At 52.6% G+C, this 16,688-nt stretch overlaps 6 protein-coding genes across 6 annotated transcripts; 5 read left to right on the top strand and 1 right to left on the bottom strand.

Moving 5' to 3' along the window:
- Positions 1–1,243: 1,243 nt before the first annotated feature.
- On the top strand, positions 1,244–2,910 carry BCR38DRAFT_332089 (uncharacterized protein; the record flags this gene model as incomplete). Its single annotated transcript, XM_040855117.1, has 5 exons — positions 1,244–1,621; positions 1,678–1,773; positions 1,831–2,478; positions 2,533–2,668; positions 2,705–2,910. The coding sequence occupies 5 exons, from the start codon at positions 1,244–1,246 to the stop codon at positions 2,908–2,910; spliced, it is 1,464 nt and encodes a 487-aa protein (XP_040719871.1).
- A 2,987-nt stretch (positions 2,911–5,897) lies between these two features.
- On the top strand, positions 5,898–8,703 carry BCR38DRAFT_481082 (kinase-like domain-containing protein; the record flags this gene model as incomplete). Its single annotated transcript, XM_040863342.1, has 4 exons — positions 5,898–6,611; positions 6,663–6,862; positions 6,924–7,822; positions 7,886–8,703. The coding sequence occupies 4 exons, from the start codon at positions 5,898–5,900 to the stop codon at positions 8,701–8,703; spliced, it is 2,631 nt and encodes an 876-aa protein (XP_040719872.1).
- A 1,157-nt stretch (positions 8,704–9,860) lies between these two features.
- On the top strand, positions 9,861–10,043 carry BCR38DRAFT_324275 (uncharacterized protein; the record flags this gene model as incomplete). The annotated part of the gene is made up of 1 exon (XM_040854802.1): positions 9,861–10,043. A coding segment is annotated over one exon (183 nt), but the record flags the coding sequence as incomplete, so codon positions are not given.
- A 745-nt stretch (positions 10,044–10,788) lies between these two features.
- On the bottom strand, positions 10,789–11,902 carry BCR38DRAFT_454853 (uncharacterized protein; the record flags this gene model as incomplete). Its single annotated transcript, XM_040861739.1, has 4 exons — positions 10,789–11,070; positions 11,127–11,609; positions 11,666–11,790; positions 11,857–11,902. The coding sequence occupies 4 exons, from the start codon at positions 11,900–11,902 to the stop codon at positions 10,789–10,791; spliced, it is 936 nt and encodes a 311-aa protein (XP_040719874.1).
- A 488-nt stretch (positions 11,903–12,390) lies between these two features.
- Positions 12,391–14,016, top strand: BCR38DRAFT_420446 (translation protein SH3-like domain-containing protein). The gene is made up of 4 exons (XM_040859383.1): positions 12,391–12,534; positions 12,596–12,632; positions 12,793–13,382; positions 13,435–14,016. Exons 1-4 carry the CDS (start codon positions 12,523–12,525, stop codon positions 13,558–13,560), a joined length of 765 nt encoding a protein of 254 aa, XP_040719875.1. The 5' UTR covers positions 12,391–12,522; the 3' UTR covers positions 13,561–14,016.
- On the top strand, positions 14,017–16,075 carry BCR38DRAFT_420450 (pfkB family carbohydrate kinase). Its single transcript, XM_040859384.1, has 4 exons — positions 14,017–14,311; positions 14,482–14,940; positions 14,996–15,494; positions 15,569–16,075. Exons 1-4 carry the CDS (start codon positions 14,059–14,061, stop codon positions 15,606–15,608), a joined length of 1,251 nt encoding a protein of 416 aa, XP_040719876.1. The 5' UTR covers positions 14,017–14,058; the 3' UTR covers positions 15,609–16,075.
- Positions 16,076–16,688: the final 613 nt, after the last annotated feature.

Genomic DNA, 16,688 nt, shown 5'->3' on the forward strand with positions numbered 1-16,688 from the left:
ATGAGGGGATGCAGAAGCAGACAGACGATTAGCCCCACTTCCTGCCGTGTACATTGCAGAAGAACACCGCAGCACGGTCCAATTGGCGACTTGCATGAACTGAACTACTGGGCCGGCGTGGCCATGAGAGAAGTTCTTGGAACCTTTTAGGCCAAATCGCTGGGCCAGTAGATGACGGGCAGAATCCCAGGGCCACCTGTCAATGGCTGTATGCATCACGCTCGCAAGCAATGCAGGACTAGAGGCAGCCAAAGCAGCCCATTTATTGATCCAAGGGTTTCGGATTTGGGCGGCGTGCTCGCTCTGAAGTCGACTGCATCAACTCAAATCACACCAAAGAGCGCCAATCCCAAAGGGTCGCCCAGGATTTGTTTGCTGGGGTCCGCCCTGAAGGACTCTTCTTGAGCTCTGACCCCATCTGCACTGCACAGACGGTGGCCGGAGAAAGTGGGACAACCGACCGTAAAAACCCAATGCCAAAAGTGCGCCGCTTGGGACCACCGTTTGCTTCCATTTTCCTCTCCCCTCCATCTTCGGAATCGGTAGAGAAAACAAGCCTCGTCGCCGGTGCAGTGTTGTCGATAATCGGGGGACTCCTCCTTACAAGGCAGTTTCCTTTTCTTCCTCTCTGTTGTCTGTCCTTGCGTCGTCTTCATCGTCGTTTTCCTCTCTGCTTCGCTTCTTTTTTGTCAGCGGTCGTCAACTGGGCTCTAGTGCGAAGTACTCCAACAAGAGCAGAGTACCTAGACGCTCCAGCCACGACTGCTCCTCTCCTCCGTCACGTCACGTCTCGTCTCGTCTCGTCTCGTCTCCTACAAAATTCAAGTCACATAGCCTCGGCGTCATCTCTCATCCTTTCGCATCGCGTCGCGCTTGAGGCTCTTTCTCTGTTGGCTTGCATCTCTTGTCGTCGTCATCCTCATCATCGCGTATCTTCCTCTTGCTCTGCACGTAGACAGTTGCACCAAAAACGATCGTGGACAGCCGGCTTGAAGTCAACTATCTTCAACAGGGTGCAAGATTCCATCTTGTCGACTTGATTCCTTCTCCAGCCCACACGGCAGGCGCGCAGAAGCTGCGACCATTATTTCATTTCGGAATAAGGAATAAGCGAAGACACGGCTGCTTTTCATTCGACGGTCGATAATAAGCTATCTTTTGGTCCATCAACGATCGATTGGTTTCTGTGCACAAATTTCCTCGGGGATCCCATTCTGATCTTGTCAACAACACGATAATCGCAATGGCTGACAATGGACCCCCCTCGAGCGCAGCTCAACTACCTCCTCCTCCTCAGCCCAATGCTGGCGCTCCTGGCTTCGAGAATGGCCAGAATGGCCAGGGCAACCCCGCGCACATGCCCCCGCCGCCTCTGCACATCCCCCAGAACACGAACCCCATCCCGACCGCCATCACGTCGCCCATGTCTGGAGTGGACAGCAAGAGCGGAATCATGTCGCCCAGTAGCGGAGGTCCCTTCGCTCGCCGGGCCGCGCCAGAGCCAAACAAACGAGCCCTGTACGTTGGCGGTCTTGATCCTAGAGTGACAGAAGACGTCTTGCGCCAGATCTTCGAGACAACGGGCCATGTGCAGAACGTCAAAATCATCCCTGACAAGAATGTGAGTGACGACGATAATAGGAACATATCTTGAGTATGCATGCTGACCCATTGGAGGCCAAGGGCTACAATTATGGCTTCGTTGAGTACGATGACCCCGGTGCTGCTGAGCGGGCTATGCAGACCTTGAATGGCCGTCGTGTCCACCAATCCGTATGTCATCTCCGTCTAAAGGTCCTTCTGATGCGAACAAAACTCACAAGCCTGCAGGAAATCCGCGTGAACTGGGCCTATCAGTCCAACACTACGAACAAGGAGGACACATCTAGCCACTTCCACATCTTTGTTGGCGATTTATCTAATGAGGTTAACGATGAGGTACTGTTGCAAGCCTTCTCCGCCTTCGGTACCATATCCGAAGCTCGCGTCATGTGGGACATGAAGACAGGCCGGTCGCGCGGCTACGGTTTTGTTGCCTTCCGAGACCGCGCTGACGCCGAGAAAGCCCTGAGCTCCATGGATGGCGAATGGCTTGGTTCTCGTGCTATTCGTTGCAACTGGGCCAACCAGAAGGGGCAGCCGTCCATTGCCCAGCAGCAGGCCATGTCTGCCATGGGCATGACCCCCACGACGCCATACGGCCATCATCATTTCCCTACCCATGGGGTTCAGAGCTACGACATGATTGTTAATCAGACTCCGCAATGGCAGACGACTTGCTATGTCGGCAACTTGACCCCGTACACGACCCAGAACGATCTCGTCCCACTCTTCTCTAACTTCGGTTTTGTGACGGAATCACGATTTCAGGCAGATCGGGGCTTTGCGTTCATCAAGATGGACAGCCATGAGAATGCCGCAATGGCCATATGCCAGCTCAATGGGTACAACGTCAACGGCAGACCTCTGAAGTGCAGCGTAGGTCGATCCCTTCATATAAACCCCCTGACCGAAGTGCTGACAACGTACTAGTGGGGCAAAGACAAGACACCCAGCCAGAACTCGGCGTTCGACCCTGCTCAGCAGGCTTACAGCCCTCAGAGTGCCCAAGCTCCTGGAGGTTACCCGGGTACTCCGTCGACCTACTTCCCTCAATATGGTGGTCCGTGTTCTTAGTCTACATAACCATCCATCCTGCTGACAGATTCAGGTCAATACGGTGCCCAGCAACCGGGCTATGGTGGTCCTCCTTCGCAGTCTCCTGCTGGCTACGGCGCCCAGCCTATGGGGTATGGCGGTCCGCCCAGTGCGGGCGGCTTTGGTCGTGGCCAACAGCCACCCAACCAACAATGGAACGCGCCTCCCCCCAACCAGAGCTTCAACAATGGATACGGTGGATATCAAGGTTAGATAGGGTTTGATTTGGCGCATGACTTTCTGTTTTTGATGTATCCGAATTTTACGACTGGGATTTCAGGGAGGAAAACCTGGGAACACGCACCTGATGATATCCTCTTCACCGTTCATATGAATTGCGCATGGACGCGGCAGGGCACTTCTATAATCCTGCTCGGCATGAAGAGATGGCTAGGGGAACCCTTTTTTTCTGGCAGCTCTGCATTGCTTCTTTCGTCGTATTCCTCTTCTATCCTGTGCCTTGTCACCCTGGCTGTGATGGTGGGCTTGTCTTACGCTCAAAATTGTGAGCGACTCGTTGATTGCTTACTATGTTTCCCTAAAAAGCCTGATTTTTTAATCTTCTTCTCTGATACCTCTAAAGCATTTGTGGATACAGTTGAAACGATGTTACGCCAAGCTTGACGAGACTTATGAGTGCGTTTACTCTCTTCATTCTCTGTGGTTTTTTTTTCATCTTTGAAAATCGGTTCTCACTTGGTTAGACCTCTGAGGCTGGAGGAGCACGCATCTGTTTGGTCTGGGAAGAGAACTTCTGCTGGGGGGGGGAGGGGAGGACATGCGAGGCCCATGGCGGGAGAGGCAATGGTATTGGATAGCATCCATTTTGACTATTTGGATGTACGTAGTCCCCTGAGTAGGCTGCAAATGTCGCATTCTCTTGGAAGAGATGTGCCCATGAACAAAAATGAAGATGTTTACAAAGGCACACCAAGATGTTCTTTTCCATATTTTGCAATGGTCTGACATGTTTGTTCATGTACTTTACTAGGTTATTTCGGAGTCTGGACGAAGCTTGGCCTGGAATCATCAATACATCCAGCAATAATGAATTATATGAGAAGCCTATCTCTACGATAGGGCGTTGGAAGTGTTCGTTGCGAAAATATCAAACCTTTGTCCACTAGTCCGAATTTCCAATCTCTATCAAGACGATCGTCCTAGTAAGATCCTTGTGCTTGAGCTATTTCTACGACTTGGGACGGGGTCTGGCCGACTTTGGCCTTGTTGGGCCGGTCGTCTCTTTTCGTGATTGGGTATGATTTTGGCTCCAGTTATGCCCAACGACTGCGGTGCTGCTGCGAGGCACCATCACAAAAGGCTGCCAGTGGGAGGAGTGCGCAGACTGACATGGTTGCCATTGCAATGCATACGTTGATGTGCTTTTGGGTCATTGGGATTTTGACAGCTGCTTTGTTTAGAAGGATCAGCGATCTTTCGAACAATAAGGGGACAGCTGAATAGACACGCGAAACTCTGAGTATCGGGGAGAAAGTCCATGCTGTTGGGTACGACGTACGAAGTAGCAAGATACGGAATGGTTTTGAGATCAATTCAAATAAGAGGGAAGGAGCATGACCAGTGTTTATATAAATAGCATACTGCATAAGAGGTATTCGAAGTAGATGCTGCAAGCACGATTTGAGTTTGAGTTCTTCCTCCTGCAATAGGTGCGATAGTGCCCTCGAGGTGTTCTAGTGACTGAGATTCGGCATATTCCAACATACCTGTGGACGTTGTCAAAGCCACAACCTACTTTTACTTATCCAGGACTTTGATAAGGGACCTCCGTACATCTTCAATGCGTGGGTCAGGAATACGTCAATCTGACAATGCAATTCAAGGAAAACATGCGGGTACAGTTGGCCGGGTGAAACACAAGATGGTACTTCGTACGGAAGCCGGCCCAATTCCAGCATTTTGGAGTTGGGTGTGATCTCCGCATTCGTGGAGATGACATGCCAAGCAGCAGCAACAAGCGCGTGCAACTGTAAGCAGCAGGGCCCTTCGTCACCATCTGCCACGGATTGCCTTGCATGGAATACTATTATACGGCCTTGTTGCGAAATAGTGTTTGAAAGACAACATTGGGCCCAAGTGCCAGTCATTCCTCGTCGGACCCGAACAAAGCTTCGGGCAGCTTGGAGGGAGATCGCAGCTTCAAATTAGGGTTGCCTGTCACCAAACATGCCGTAAAATGTTGAGTCTGAAGTGCTCTCGAGTTTGCGTGCTTGGGTGATGTGCTCCAGCCTGGATGATGAAAATGTACATGACGCATGCATGCGACTTGGAAAATCAGGCACTGATAGATCATCATTTCCAGTTGCTAGAAACCAAGAAGCCAAGCAAATCAATCCGACTAAACAAGGCGCGATTCTTGGCTGCTCCGCGCGCTGTGGTTTGACTTTGCTCCTGTGGCAGAAGAAACCAGTCTGGAGCTGCACCAGTTTCTAGTCTGCAGTGGTCACTTTACAAAGGATTGTCCAGCTAGCCCAGCGGGTTTAACCTTTTACACTTTTGCTCTCTCAAATCACAATCTCCCCCATGAACACTCTTGGCCAACTTGACCTTCGTCTTCTTGTCTAGTGAGTAGGCAAGTCCCATTGAGAGTTTTCTCCCCCCTCCCTCGAACTAGGCGAGCCCATCTGCCAACAAACGTACCCACCAACCGCCCTTCCTTCCGCTCGTCGTTTTCTTCTTGTATGTTACGGCGACCCTGACGTACGACCCCCTCTCACCTGCCGCCGTTGCTCTCCAGACAGCCAGACAGATTCACTACTTTTCGAAGCGCCATCGAAGGGGGGCAGCATTACCCTTAATCCACATGCATCATCCCACCATGAATCCCTAGTTCTACCAATATATCGCCCCTCAATTTCTGGACCGTTTAGGTCGTCAATTCTTTCTTCGTCTTTGGCGGGTTCTATTTTGTTTCTTGCTGCCCAGCCCGCCAAACCAAAGCTCCGGCGCTGCAGGTTCGAGCCCAGCGCACGCCAGGGCTCAGCGAGCGAGAGCAACCTCACTCCGCCCAACACGCGTCTGACAGGAAGCGCCAACGACATCCCGTCTCTCAGTCATCCTGCCAAACCTTCGCCCTGCTAGAACCCGCCTTGTTAGATCGCACATTACGATATCACACCTAGACGATTACCGGTCCACCCCCACTCCCCCCTCCTCGTTATCCATCGTCGGTCGCGACCATGGATCAATGGCAGGGTTACTCAGATACCCCCGGCGGTTCGCAGCGAAGGTACAACGGCAACACCCCCATGACGGGCCAGCAACCACCCGCGGGCATGAGGTACGATCAGTATGGCGCACAGAACAGCGCGACTTCTCCGTTGGCCACGCCGCAGCTACGTGATGGCAACGGCGACGTCCCGATGCAGGACGCTCACGATGCGTACGGGGCAATGAAGTACCCGATGCGGCCACACCATCAATCTCACCTTTCTAGTGGTCGCCCACCCGGCATGGGTTTACACTCGCCTCAAGAGCCCTCGGCCGCCGCCCAGCGGTATTCGCCCATGGAGGTGTTGTCGCCAACTTCGCCGTACCAACAAAAGCCCGCGCAACAGAGTCAATTTACGTCACCCCACGCAAGCCAGCGCCAGTCCCCTACGCGAAACGACTATCCCTCGAGCCCTTACTATAGCAGGCAGACCTCGCAACTTCCTCCCATTACCCCATACGCAGGTGGTCAAGACAGCTACCCTTCCTCAGCTGTTACGCCACTGGATGGCGCCTTCGCTAATGACTCCAAGTCTCCACGACGACCTCTGCAGCAGGCCATGGTGCACGAGCAACGATCGGTGCCGGAGTTCAAGAAGATTAGAGCTATGCCAGATCTGCGACCCAAGGTCAACGCTCAGCCGCCATTCCGACGCGCGAACCCCGAGGGAGGATTTATAAGTGTAAGTCGATTGCCCCCCATTCACCTCGACAACTTCTAACGGAACTGGTAGCCCTTGCAAGCTCTTACGGTTCACCTCCCTGCGACATACCGCATCTGCAATCCAAGCTTCAAATACGAATCCTCGCGGAATCCTCGCCGAGTTTTGACCAAGCCTAGCAAGGGCGTCAAGAACGATGGATATGATAACGAAGACAGTGATTATATTCTATATGTAAACGACATTTTGGGGTCGGAAGAAGCTGGTCACAAGTACGCCACCGCCTGCTGGTCGATCCTTTTTGCATGATACGAACTAACCCCGTGTGTACAGGAATCGTTATTTGATTCTGGATGTGCTCGGTCAGGGTACCTTTGGACAGGTTGTGAAGTGCCAGAACCTGAAAACTCAAGAGGTCGTGGCCGTCAAGGTGATCAAGAATAGGACAGCGTACTTCAATCAGAGTATGATGGAAGTGTCGGTCCTGGATTTGTTGAACACCAAGCTGGACAAAAACGATGACCATCACCTTCTCCGCCTCAAAGACACCTTCATCCACCGGCAGCATCTCTGTTTAGTTTTTGAACTGTTGAGCGTCAACCTCTACGAGCTCATCAAGCAGAACCAGTTCCGCGGTCTCAGCACGACTTTGGTCAGAGTCTTCGCCCAACAGCTGCTTAATGGCCTTGCCTTGTTGAACAAAGCGCGGCTTATCCACTGCGATTTGAAACCCGAGAACATTCTGCTGAAGAACCTCGAGAGCCCGATCATCAAGATTATCGATTTTGGCTCGGCTTGCGACGAGCGCCAGACTGTCTACACCTATATCCAGTCCAGGTTCTACAGGTCCCCCGAGGTGCTGCTTGGCCTTCCGTACTCATCGGCAATCGATATGTGGTCGCTGGGCTGTATCGTAGTCGAGCTCTTCCTTGGATTGCCGCTGTTCCCTGGTTCTTCCGAGTACAACCAAGTGTCCCGCATCGTCGAGATGCTAGGCAATCCGCCGAACTGGATGATCGAAGTGGGCAAGCAGGCCGGCGACTTCTTCGAGAAGCGCCAGGACGAGTTCGGTCGTAAAACGTATCATCTCAAGAGCATGGAGCAGTACTCGCGAGAGCGCGGAACGAAGGAACAACCTAGCAAGAAGTATTTCCAGGCCAACACACTGCCCGAGATCATCAAATCGTATCCCATGCCCCGAAAGAACATGAAGCAAAGCGAGATCGATAGAGGTTAGTGGCTGACGAAACCTGACTACCCAATTCGTGCGGTAAACGCTAACTGTTTCTATGCAGAGATGAACAATCGAATCGCCTTCATCGACTTTGTCCGGGGACTCCTGACGGTTAGCCCTTTGGAGCGATGGTCTCCGCAACAGGCTAAACTTCATCCATTCATTACCCAGCAGAAATTCAACGGTCCTTTTGTACCGCCCATGAACCTGAAAGCCAGCTCGCTTAACCGATCGCCCGCCCCGGGAACCCAACAACAGCAGCAAGCCGCCGAACTTAGTAAGCAAAGGGCGCAAGCAGCGCAGGCACAAGCACAAGCGGCGGCCCAAGGAGCTGCGTATGGGATGCAGCAAGGCCCAGGCTACCCACAATCTCCTCACGGACAGCCGCCAATGTATCCGAACAACAATATGTACTCCCCCGGCGGTGGCCATGCTGGGGCACCACCTCCATATGGCGCACCACAGCAACAGCCCTATGGGCAGATGCCGATGAACCAAGCACCAGCACAGATGCCGCCTGCAAACTATGCTGGTGCTCCGCAACAGAACCTTTACCAACAAGCGACAGTGCGAGCCGGCCGCCAACGGGCTTCGACGATGGACCAACAACAGAACGGCATTCCGGCAACAATTCAGCGAGTTGCCAGCCATCTGGACCCGAGCCAGCCCATCCGACTTCAACCAAGCCCAGCTTACTACCCACCCCCAGCCGATGGTATGGGCATGAATGATCCTGGAGCAGGTAGTAGGGTAGCTGGCAGGAGGGACAGCCGATCCCAGCGTGGCTCTGCTAGGGGCAACAACCGCGATTTCATTCGTAATTTGGAGGAGCGGACATTAGAAGAAGGATTCATGGGCGGGCAGAGTCCGTGGCACTGAGGAGGTGACTATACGCAATGAGGATTATCCCAATCGAAGTCAAATTCCTCGGGCGTTCAAGAAGTCAGCTGGACTTTGTCGTCGCGCAATTGATGGCGCCGTTCCCATTCGAGAATCGGAAGTGCAATTACGACTCAACTGCTCACTCTGAGACGTCGCGATGGTATTCTGCGGGAGTTCCCCCATCGTAAGCTCCGCACACACCCGATCAGTGGAAGCAAGCGTCACGTAGTAGGCTAGACCGTGTAAGATACCCAGAAGAGACAGGGGAGGGGGGGCAAATGGAAGCTAGATTGGCTTTGTTTTCTTTTTTTCTTTTTTATTCTCTTTGCTTCGAACGGACGACGTTGGAGACGCGACATTAGGTATCAGGCTGCACATATAACGGCCGCGGCGGGAGATTAAGGACTTGGTGTGTGAATAGGGAAAGGTTCAGGGCACGAGACTTGAGGAATCAATGCCCATGATACGAGATATTTGCATTGACGAGGCTAGACGCAGATGAAGTCACTTAGCCTCGGATTTTTTTCTACACGTACCATTTTCTATAGTGCGAGCTCGGTGGCAGACTACTTGGTGTCTTCAGGGCGGCAGGGGGATACCAAATGCGACGCCGATGGGTGTTCTGCATTTAGTGTCTCAGTGCAAGCCCTGCGGTATAGGGGTCGGCACGTTGCAGAGCTGGGCTATACGCAGGGTTGAAATGCTACGGCGCATCGGGCAGGGTGAAAAAGGACTATTTGAGCATGATTCAGAGTCTCGAGGCCCCAGCCCGTTTTGTAATGCTTTGTTCGAACTCAACGTTGCTCCGGTGAAAGTGACTTAACCCGGGGAAGGATTGGCCTTCGTTGGCGATAGATAGCTTGACAGACATCATCGGCATCGGGCATACAGAACAACTAACAACCTGCATTACTGGACGGAATTATCACTTCTTGAAAGCAACATTGTCCTGGTCGTTATTTGGCCGTGAAACTAGAAACCCTGGTAGACGAAGAGAAGTCAGACCGTTGGAAGTCGGCCTCACTTTACTATATTTCAACCTGATCAAGACGTTGACGACGATCGAAAAATTTAGTACTCAATCCTCACCCTCGACGTAACTCTACTACCTGCCCACTTCAAGGACCGACCGAGCACCCGACGAATACATGTCGCAATGGTCGACGTGTTGGGAGCAGAAGCGGACACCATGGGACCGTGGTGGGCCGAGCGTGGCGTTGTCTGATCTCCTTGCGCAAAGATCGGAGCCTTCTGGATATCCGAGTGAAGATACAATGGGAAGAAAGAAGCAGCAGACGGTGCTGGTCCCCGGCTGCGAGAGAGGCCACGATGTGCTGGGTACGATGTGCATGGCCTGGACGCCTCGGCGAGCAAAATCGCCGAAACCACCAAGGGCGGCGAAGAAGGGGATGGGCTAAGACGCGGGAAGTATCCATTGGCTCGTTGGCGACTTCTTTGAGGATTTCTTGGGTCGAAGAGGCGGTTGTAGACGGGGGTGGGGGCCGGGGGAGGCAAGGATGAAGGATGGGTTTCGGTTTGGGGACCTTATGGGGAGAAGATTTGATGGCAAATTGCTCCTTTGTGGTGAGATGGCATGATATCCTGTCGAGGTTTCGACAAATTTGATGTCCGTCAACCCCTATACCATACAGTCGTGGTTCGAGGTAAGCCGACGACGTCGTGACTGTCAACGGGACAGTTCAGTTCTAGGTATTGGTTGACTAAATTTCGCATCTACCACAGCTCGCATTTCCTTGCGCACTTAAGATGTGGTATCTAGATATATGCTCACGATGCTGATCATGTCTACCCGATGCCCCAACGTGTGGAGGGCTAGGCCTAGTATTACAAGTCATTGGGCCGAGAGAATGGAATCGACAATCAAGTCAATCGGCGCCTACTCATAAGCCAAGCTCGTCTCCTGGAAAGACGGCTGCATCCCGTGATCCCTTATGCGTCGCCTGTTGAAAAAGTTGTTGAACCTGATCTTTCCTGTGGAAAGATGCTACCCGCAATGACCCGACTGTCCAAGAACGCCACTCGCTCGCTCTGTCAACCACAACCATTTTTAGCACGCAGCCTCTACCGTCCGCGATGGAAACCTCTTCCTCGTCTATTACCGCTGCCACCATTCGCAGGACCCGTCGGTACTAATCTGTCACTATAGAGACCGCCGTTGGTCGACTCGCCATACCCCGCGTCCGCCGTCTCCATAGGTTCGTCAAACCCCATTGAGCCATCCACAACAACACTATTACTGCCAACTCGCGACTCAGTCGAACGTTGTGCGCGCGGGCCCGTGGGAGGCATCGGTGTATAACCACCGCCTGGCTTGAGGTATACATGGAGGAGTCGTCCATCGGCCTTTGTCTCGGGTTAGTCTTAACGTTGGATATAGTTATAGTATTTGCCAAACTCACAGTCTGGTTGTTGAACGTCTCAATAACCCGATCAGCCCCCTCCTTATTCTCGAACACGATCTCGGCAATAACGAGAGGGTGGGTCTTAACCAACCGACATGAACGTGCCAGCCCACCCACAGGAGTCATCGCACTCTCGATGTCAGCTGCTGTTGTGCCTGGGGCAAAGTTCTGGGCCATAACCACGAAAGGCCCTGCAAGCCCACGAATCGTAAGCCCATTTGCCGGCGGTGCAGAATGGACATTGAGTTGTGATGCGGCCGCCGGGGAGTTGAAGGCATTGGCGAATTTTGCGACGCGCTTGGTGTTCGCGTTGCGGTTGGCGGCGGTTGGGGGCTTAGTGCCTGGAGCATGAATACGGGCCGCGAGAGAGGTCAGTTTCGGTTGCGCGCGCAAGTCGGGCGTCGAACGACTGTTGTGTAGATCGTGAGTCCATTCGCCATTGACGTTGCCGGCTGGGACGCGGGCAACAGAGGAGACTCGCTGGAGAGAGTGTGAGTTGAGGCGGACGGATCCATGGGTCTGGTGTATGTATATACCTTGTTCACACCCACGCGACTTGCGAGCGACGGGCCGTTGCCAGCTTTGATGGGGGCACTTTGGCGGCGTTTGTCTCTACTAAAGATCCTAGCCGCCAGCTCTTCGTTCTTCTTGCGCTCGCGGCCTTGCGGGCAATATTAGTTGGCTGGTTTGACGGTGAATAGGGCCTGACTGGACTCAGCTTCCATACCGGCATTGATGATTTTCTCGAAATCGGTGGCGTGTTGCTTCACCATCTTGTCCCCTGTCCCGTCTGAAAATGCTATGTCCAGTGGAAGCTATTCTGCGCGCAAATAGGACCTGGTGGCGTTGTATTGAAGGAACAGCTCGTAGATACTATTTAGGGTAAGTCTGTGGTGAATGGGTATAGTGTGTCAAATGGGTTCAGTCCTAGATGCAAGAGACAAGAGGGACAATCAGTGGCTCAAGATTGGAGTATAAGATGTTTGCAGCCGTTTGTCGAGGCCAGTGGGTTGAAGTCCGGTCTTGGTCCTTTGGGGATAATCCAACCCGTTATTGTAAACAGGGGGTCCTGGTCGCGTTTTTGCTGAGGCCAGAAGACCCGACTACCGAGCAAACAGACTTGGAGTTAAGTGGGCCGAGCTGACTGTACTGTGGCACTGTGGCAGCTCCAGCCACACTCGCTTTGTTCGGTTCTTGCCTCAATCTTCAGGCTGCCACAATTTAGGGTCAAATCGCTAGTGTCGAAGCTGCAGCCCACAGAACGGGCAACACCGGCTGGGAAAATTGTCGGATTGGGGTGTGATATTTTCGAGCCTCTCCTAAAACATTCAAACCCAGAACCACCTCACCTCCCTCCAGCATCATCACGAATTACGCTCACTAGGCCGATACGATGGGTCGCGTGGTAAGTTGTCGCATCTACTGAAATCCAAAAACCATTGGACATTGCTAAGGCCCATCAACAGATTCGTAACCAGAGAAAGGGTGCCGGTAGCATTTTTAGTAAGTTCTCATCAGCTCTCACTGGCGCCGCCCACCGAATCCACGCATCATCTCTCGCGACGGCTTCGATATGTCCCTACCGAAACGAACAACAGCAAATCATGATGAAAAAAACAGGCACATGGCAAAGATTTTGTATACTGACTTGATTTCTCCACAGCCGCCAACACCCGCCTGCGAAAGGCTCCCGCCAAGTTCCGCTCCCTCGACTTCGCAGAGCGCCATGGATACGTACGTGGTGTGATTAAGGACATCATCCACGACCCCGGTCGTGGTGCACCTCTCGCCCAGGTCCAGTTCCGCAGCCCCTACAAGTTCAAGCATGTGACGGAGACCTTCATCGCCAACGAGGGCATGTACACGGGACAGTTCATCTACGCCGGCAAGAACGCCGCCCTGACCGTCGGCAACGTCCTTCCCCTTGGTTCCATGCCCGAGGGTACTGTCGTTTCCAACGTGGAGGAGAAGGTTGGTGACCGTGGTGTCCTGGGCCGCACTTCCGGCAACTACATCACTATTGTCGGCCACAACCCCGACGAGGGCAAGACCCGCATCAAGCTCCCGTCCGGCGCCAAGAAGGTCGTCAGCAGTAGCGCTCGTGGCATGATCGGCATTGTCGCTGGTGGTGGCCGAACGGACAAGCCTCTCCTGAAGGCGTCGCGCGCCAAGCACAAGTTCGCTGTCAAGCGCAACAGCTGGCCCAAGACTCGTGGTGTTGCCATGAACCCCGTCGACCATCCTCACGGTGGTGTAAGTAGAATCGGCATCATTTGTTTGCAAGCAATACTGACGCACAGAACAGGGTAACCATCAACATATTGGTAAAGCTTCTACCATCTCGAGATACGCCGTGTCTGGACAAAAAGCCGGTCTCATTGCCGCCAGAAGAACGGGTCTGCTACGTGGTACACAAAAGACGAAGGACTAGAGAGGTTCTCCAGGGCATTTGGTGGTTCATCACACAATAGGGTCGGAGTTTACTTCATTGCGCTTTGCATCTCTGTAGGTACTGGTTGAGCTAGATATGAGGAAAACGGCTCAATGGAAGTACCCGGCATTACGAAGCATTTCTTTGACGAGTTCTGGTCTACTGCGGTCAATTACGTGAAATTAATTTCAGCGTGTGGAATGCCAGAGTATGTCCGGTAACTAACTACGGGGCGACCAGTCTCGTGACCCAAGCAGTCTTTGATTGTAACGGAGACTGGGGTGCGGTAGAAGTTCAATGAAGGACCAGCGATTGAATGGATTGGGTTGCATTTCCTCAATTCACGAGCACTTGCCGTAAGGTATCATACGAGGTGACGTAGGTGATTTTGGAGGTATTGCGACAGCCATATAAATACTCGATCCTCGTTTTTGTAACTCGAGCACATGTAGTGCATGAAATACTCGTGGTGCCTAAAGCTTGCCATGACAGCTTACAATGTCTAATCTTACGCAGCTTTGCGATGTAGCACTGAGGGCTATCCGTCCATTTGGGTTTTGTCGCTCGTTCACGAGTCGAATCCTTACAACCCCGCCAACGTTAACCCCACCATCCGCATCATCTCTTTTCAAATTCTCAGCTCCCCGCTACTTCAACTACTCAACAACTGCCTCCCGACTGCCCAAATCTTTATTCACCATGGCTTCTTCCAATGAATATTCTCTCCTCTGCTTGGAGAACCCTCTGCTTGGTGAGTGTGCTCTGCTGTGCGTCTTGGATGAATCAATTGGCCTGGAACGTAGCGGTGATGATGCGACCTTGTTGGACCTGAGGGCAGGAGGAGCCGCTCGTTCTGGTCCGAGAGCTGATGAGATACGAATGCATAATCCGTTCAACAGACAGCTAATCACGAAACTATAGATATCCAAGCTGTTGGTGACAAGGCGCTCCTCGACAAGTATGGACTAAAGGACAACGACGCCATCCTGGCTGAGGAGACGCACATGGGCCTGTACGAAGATTTGCTCAACAATTACGATGCCAAGCTCATCGCCGGAGGGGCCGCTCAGAACACTGCCCGCGGCGCCCAATACATCCTGCCCGCCAACTCGGTCGTATACCTCGGTGGTGTCGGCGACGACAAGTACGCAGCCATACTCCAGGATGCCGTCAAGCAGGCCGGTCTGCGCGTTGAATATCGCGTCGACCCCAAGGTGCCCACAGGAAAGTGCGGTGTCATCATCACCGGCCACAATAGGAGCTTGTGCACTGATCTTGGTGCCGCCAACCACTATGATCTCGAGCACTTGAAGCGCGACGACATCTGGGCTTTGGTCAAGAGTGCTCAGTACTACTATGTCGGTGGTTACCACTTCACTGGTGAGACTCTCCATGCATGTACAGATAATATACGACGTTAACACGGCCGTTTCAGTCTGCCCACCCGCCATTATGGCCCTCGGCGAAGAAGCCGCTGCCAACAACAAGACCTTCGTCGTCAACGTGTCGGCTCCCTTCATCGCCGAGTTCTTCAAGGACCCCTTAGACGCATCCTCGCCCTTCTGGGACGTCGTCATCTGCAACGAAACTGAGGCCGGCGCCTACGCCAAGTCTCACGGTTTGGCCTCCGAGACCGACATTACCGCCATTGCTAAGCACCTAGCCAACCTACCCAAGAAGAACAGCCAGCGGCCCCGTACTGCAGTAATCACTCAGGGCACCGAGCCCACTATCGTCGCTGTCCAGGGACAGGATGATGTCAAGCAGTTCCCGGTCCATGCCATTAGCAAAGACCAGATCAACGACACGAATGGTGCCGGCGATGCCTTTGCTGGTGGTTTCGTCGCTGGCCTGGTCCAGGGCAAGAGCTTGGAGGAGTCGGTGGATATGGGACAGTGGCTGGCGCGGTTGAGTATCCAGGAATTGGGTCCGTCGTAAGTTCCCCCTTAAGACCACCACCACCTCTGGCAGCCCGTCCAAAGTAGCATCAACTGACAAGATCCCACAGCTACCCGTTCCCTAAGCAGACCTATACTGCTTCAAACTAGGCCCTTCTTGCATTAACATCACAGAAACTTTGGCGTTCCTCAACTTTGCGGCAAAGGAAGGCGTTTCAGGCGGTCTCGGGGAAAACGGTGTTTCAACAACCAAGGAATCAAGGGGGTTCATTTGTGTTGGGAGCATTTGTCCCTTCATGTGAACCACGCAAATAAGCAGATAGCAGACAAATAATCTATAGATATGACCCAAGCAGTTCAATACTGCCAGACTATCCTGCTTGTTTTCCCTTGACAGGCGGATATGTCGCAAGCCAGTCCGTCCATTTTGCCTAAAGGTTGCCAGCTAGTCTTGAATCCATCTGGATATGGCTGCCTGGCCCTTAAACCATGAGAACAGCTTATGTTCGGGTCGTTGCATCATCTACTACTTTCCAACCTGCGTGCGTGTAAAATCATAATCGGCAACTGGACAGTCTCTAGTAATCGAGTACTCTAGGAAGTAAATCTGCTGCGCTAACATAGCAAAGGTTGCGATCAGGACAACTGTTTCAGATACTAATGCCGTTCAAACCGTCATATTCCGAAGATCATCATGCGCAGTGTGATCACGCATGATGTATATAAAACCCAGCAGTGATTACTGACTTGGCCATGCCAAAGCATCTTTAGTCACGATACAAGTAAGAGTATTGAGTGAAAGGACGGAAGCATCATTCAAATAAGTTTTCTAGCTAAGCTCCTGCAACATACAAATGATTGAAGAGGTTCATGATGACTGAAACACAGATAGGCTTTTGGTTGAGCGTGTGGCGATGCTATGGACACAAAAGAAAGAGCACCGTGTTGGTCATGAGATTGCTGAACGGGGATAGCTCACAGCCGAGTATGGCTGGTGAAGAAGAGAAGGCTCGCGTATGCAAAGCAATTCGTGGACATGATGCAACAGTCTGTCGTCCACATCCTCCTAATGAGGCGCCCTTTCACAACTGAATTGACCTTGAGGCAGATGTTCTTGCTAACAGCTACCCTTTGGATAAGGCTGATGACTAAACCGGACGCTTGCAGACGAACACCAAGTGAAGTCCGAGAATGACTGGCTAGATGGCAGCATGGCGCTCCGAGGGCCTG

Source organism: Pseudomassariella vexata, assembly GCF_002105095.1.
Source record: "Pseudomassariella vexata strain CBS 129021 chromosome Unknown BCR38scaffold_2, whole genome shotgun sequence".
In the NCBI taxonomy this organism is placed as follows: domain Eukaryota; kingdom Fungi; phylum Ascomycota; class Sordariomycetes; order Amphisphaeriales; family Pseudomassariaceae; genus Pseudomassariella; species Pseudomassariella vexata.

Coding starts and splice junctions, on each gene's coding strand:
- BCR38DRAFT_420446 (XM_040859383.1), top strand. Junction 12,633..12,792: donor GGGTGCCGGTAGCATTTTTA/GTAAGTTCTCAT, acceptor ATTTCTCCACAG/CCGCCAACACCCGCCTGCGA. Junction 13,383..13,434: donor TCGACCATCCTCACGGTGGT/GTAAGTAGAATC, acceptor CGCACAGAACAG/GGTAACCATCAACATATTGG.
- BCR38DRAFT_420450 (XM_040859384.1), top strand. CDS start 14,059: ATGTCTAATCTTACGCAGCTTTGCGATGTAGCACTGAGGGCTATCCGT. Junction 14,312..14,481: donor CTTGGAGAACCCTCTGCTTG/GTGAGTGTGCTC, acceptor ACGAAACTATAG/ATATCCAAGCTGTTGGTGAC. Junction 14,941..14,995: donor CGGTGGTTACCACTTCACTG/GTGAGACTCTCC, acceptor CGGCCGTTTCAG/TCTGCCCACCCGCCATTATG.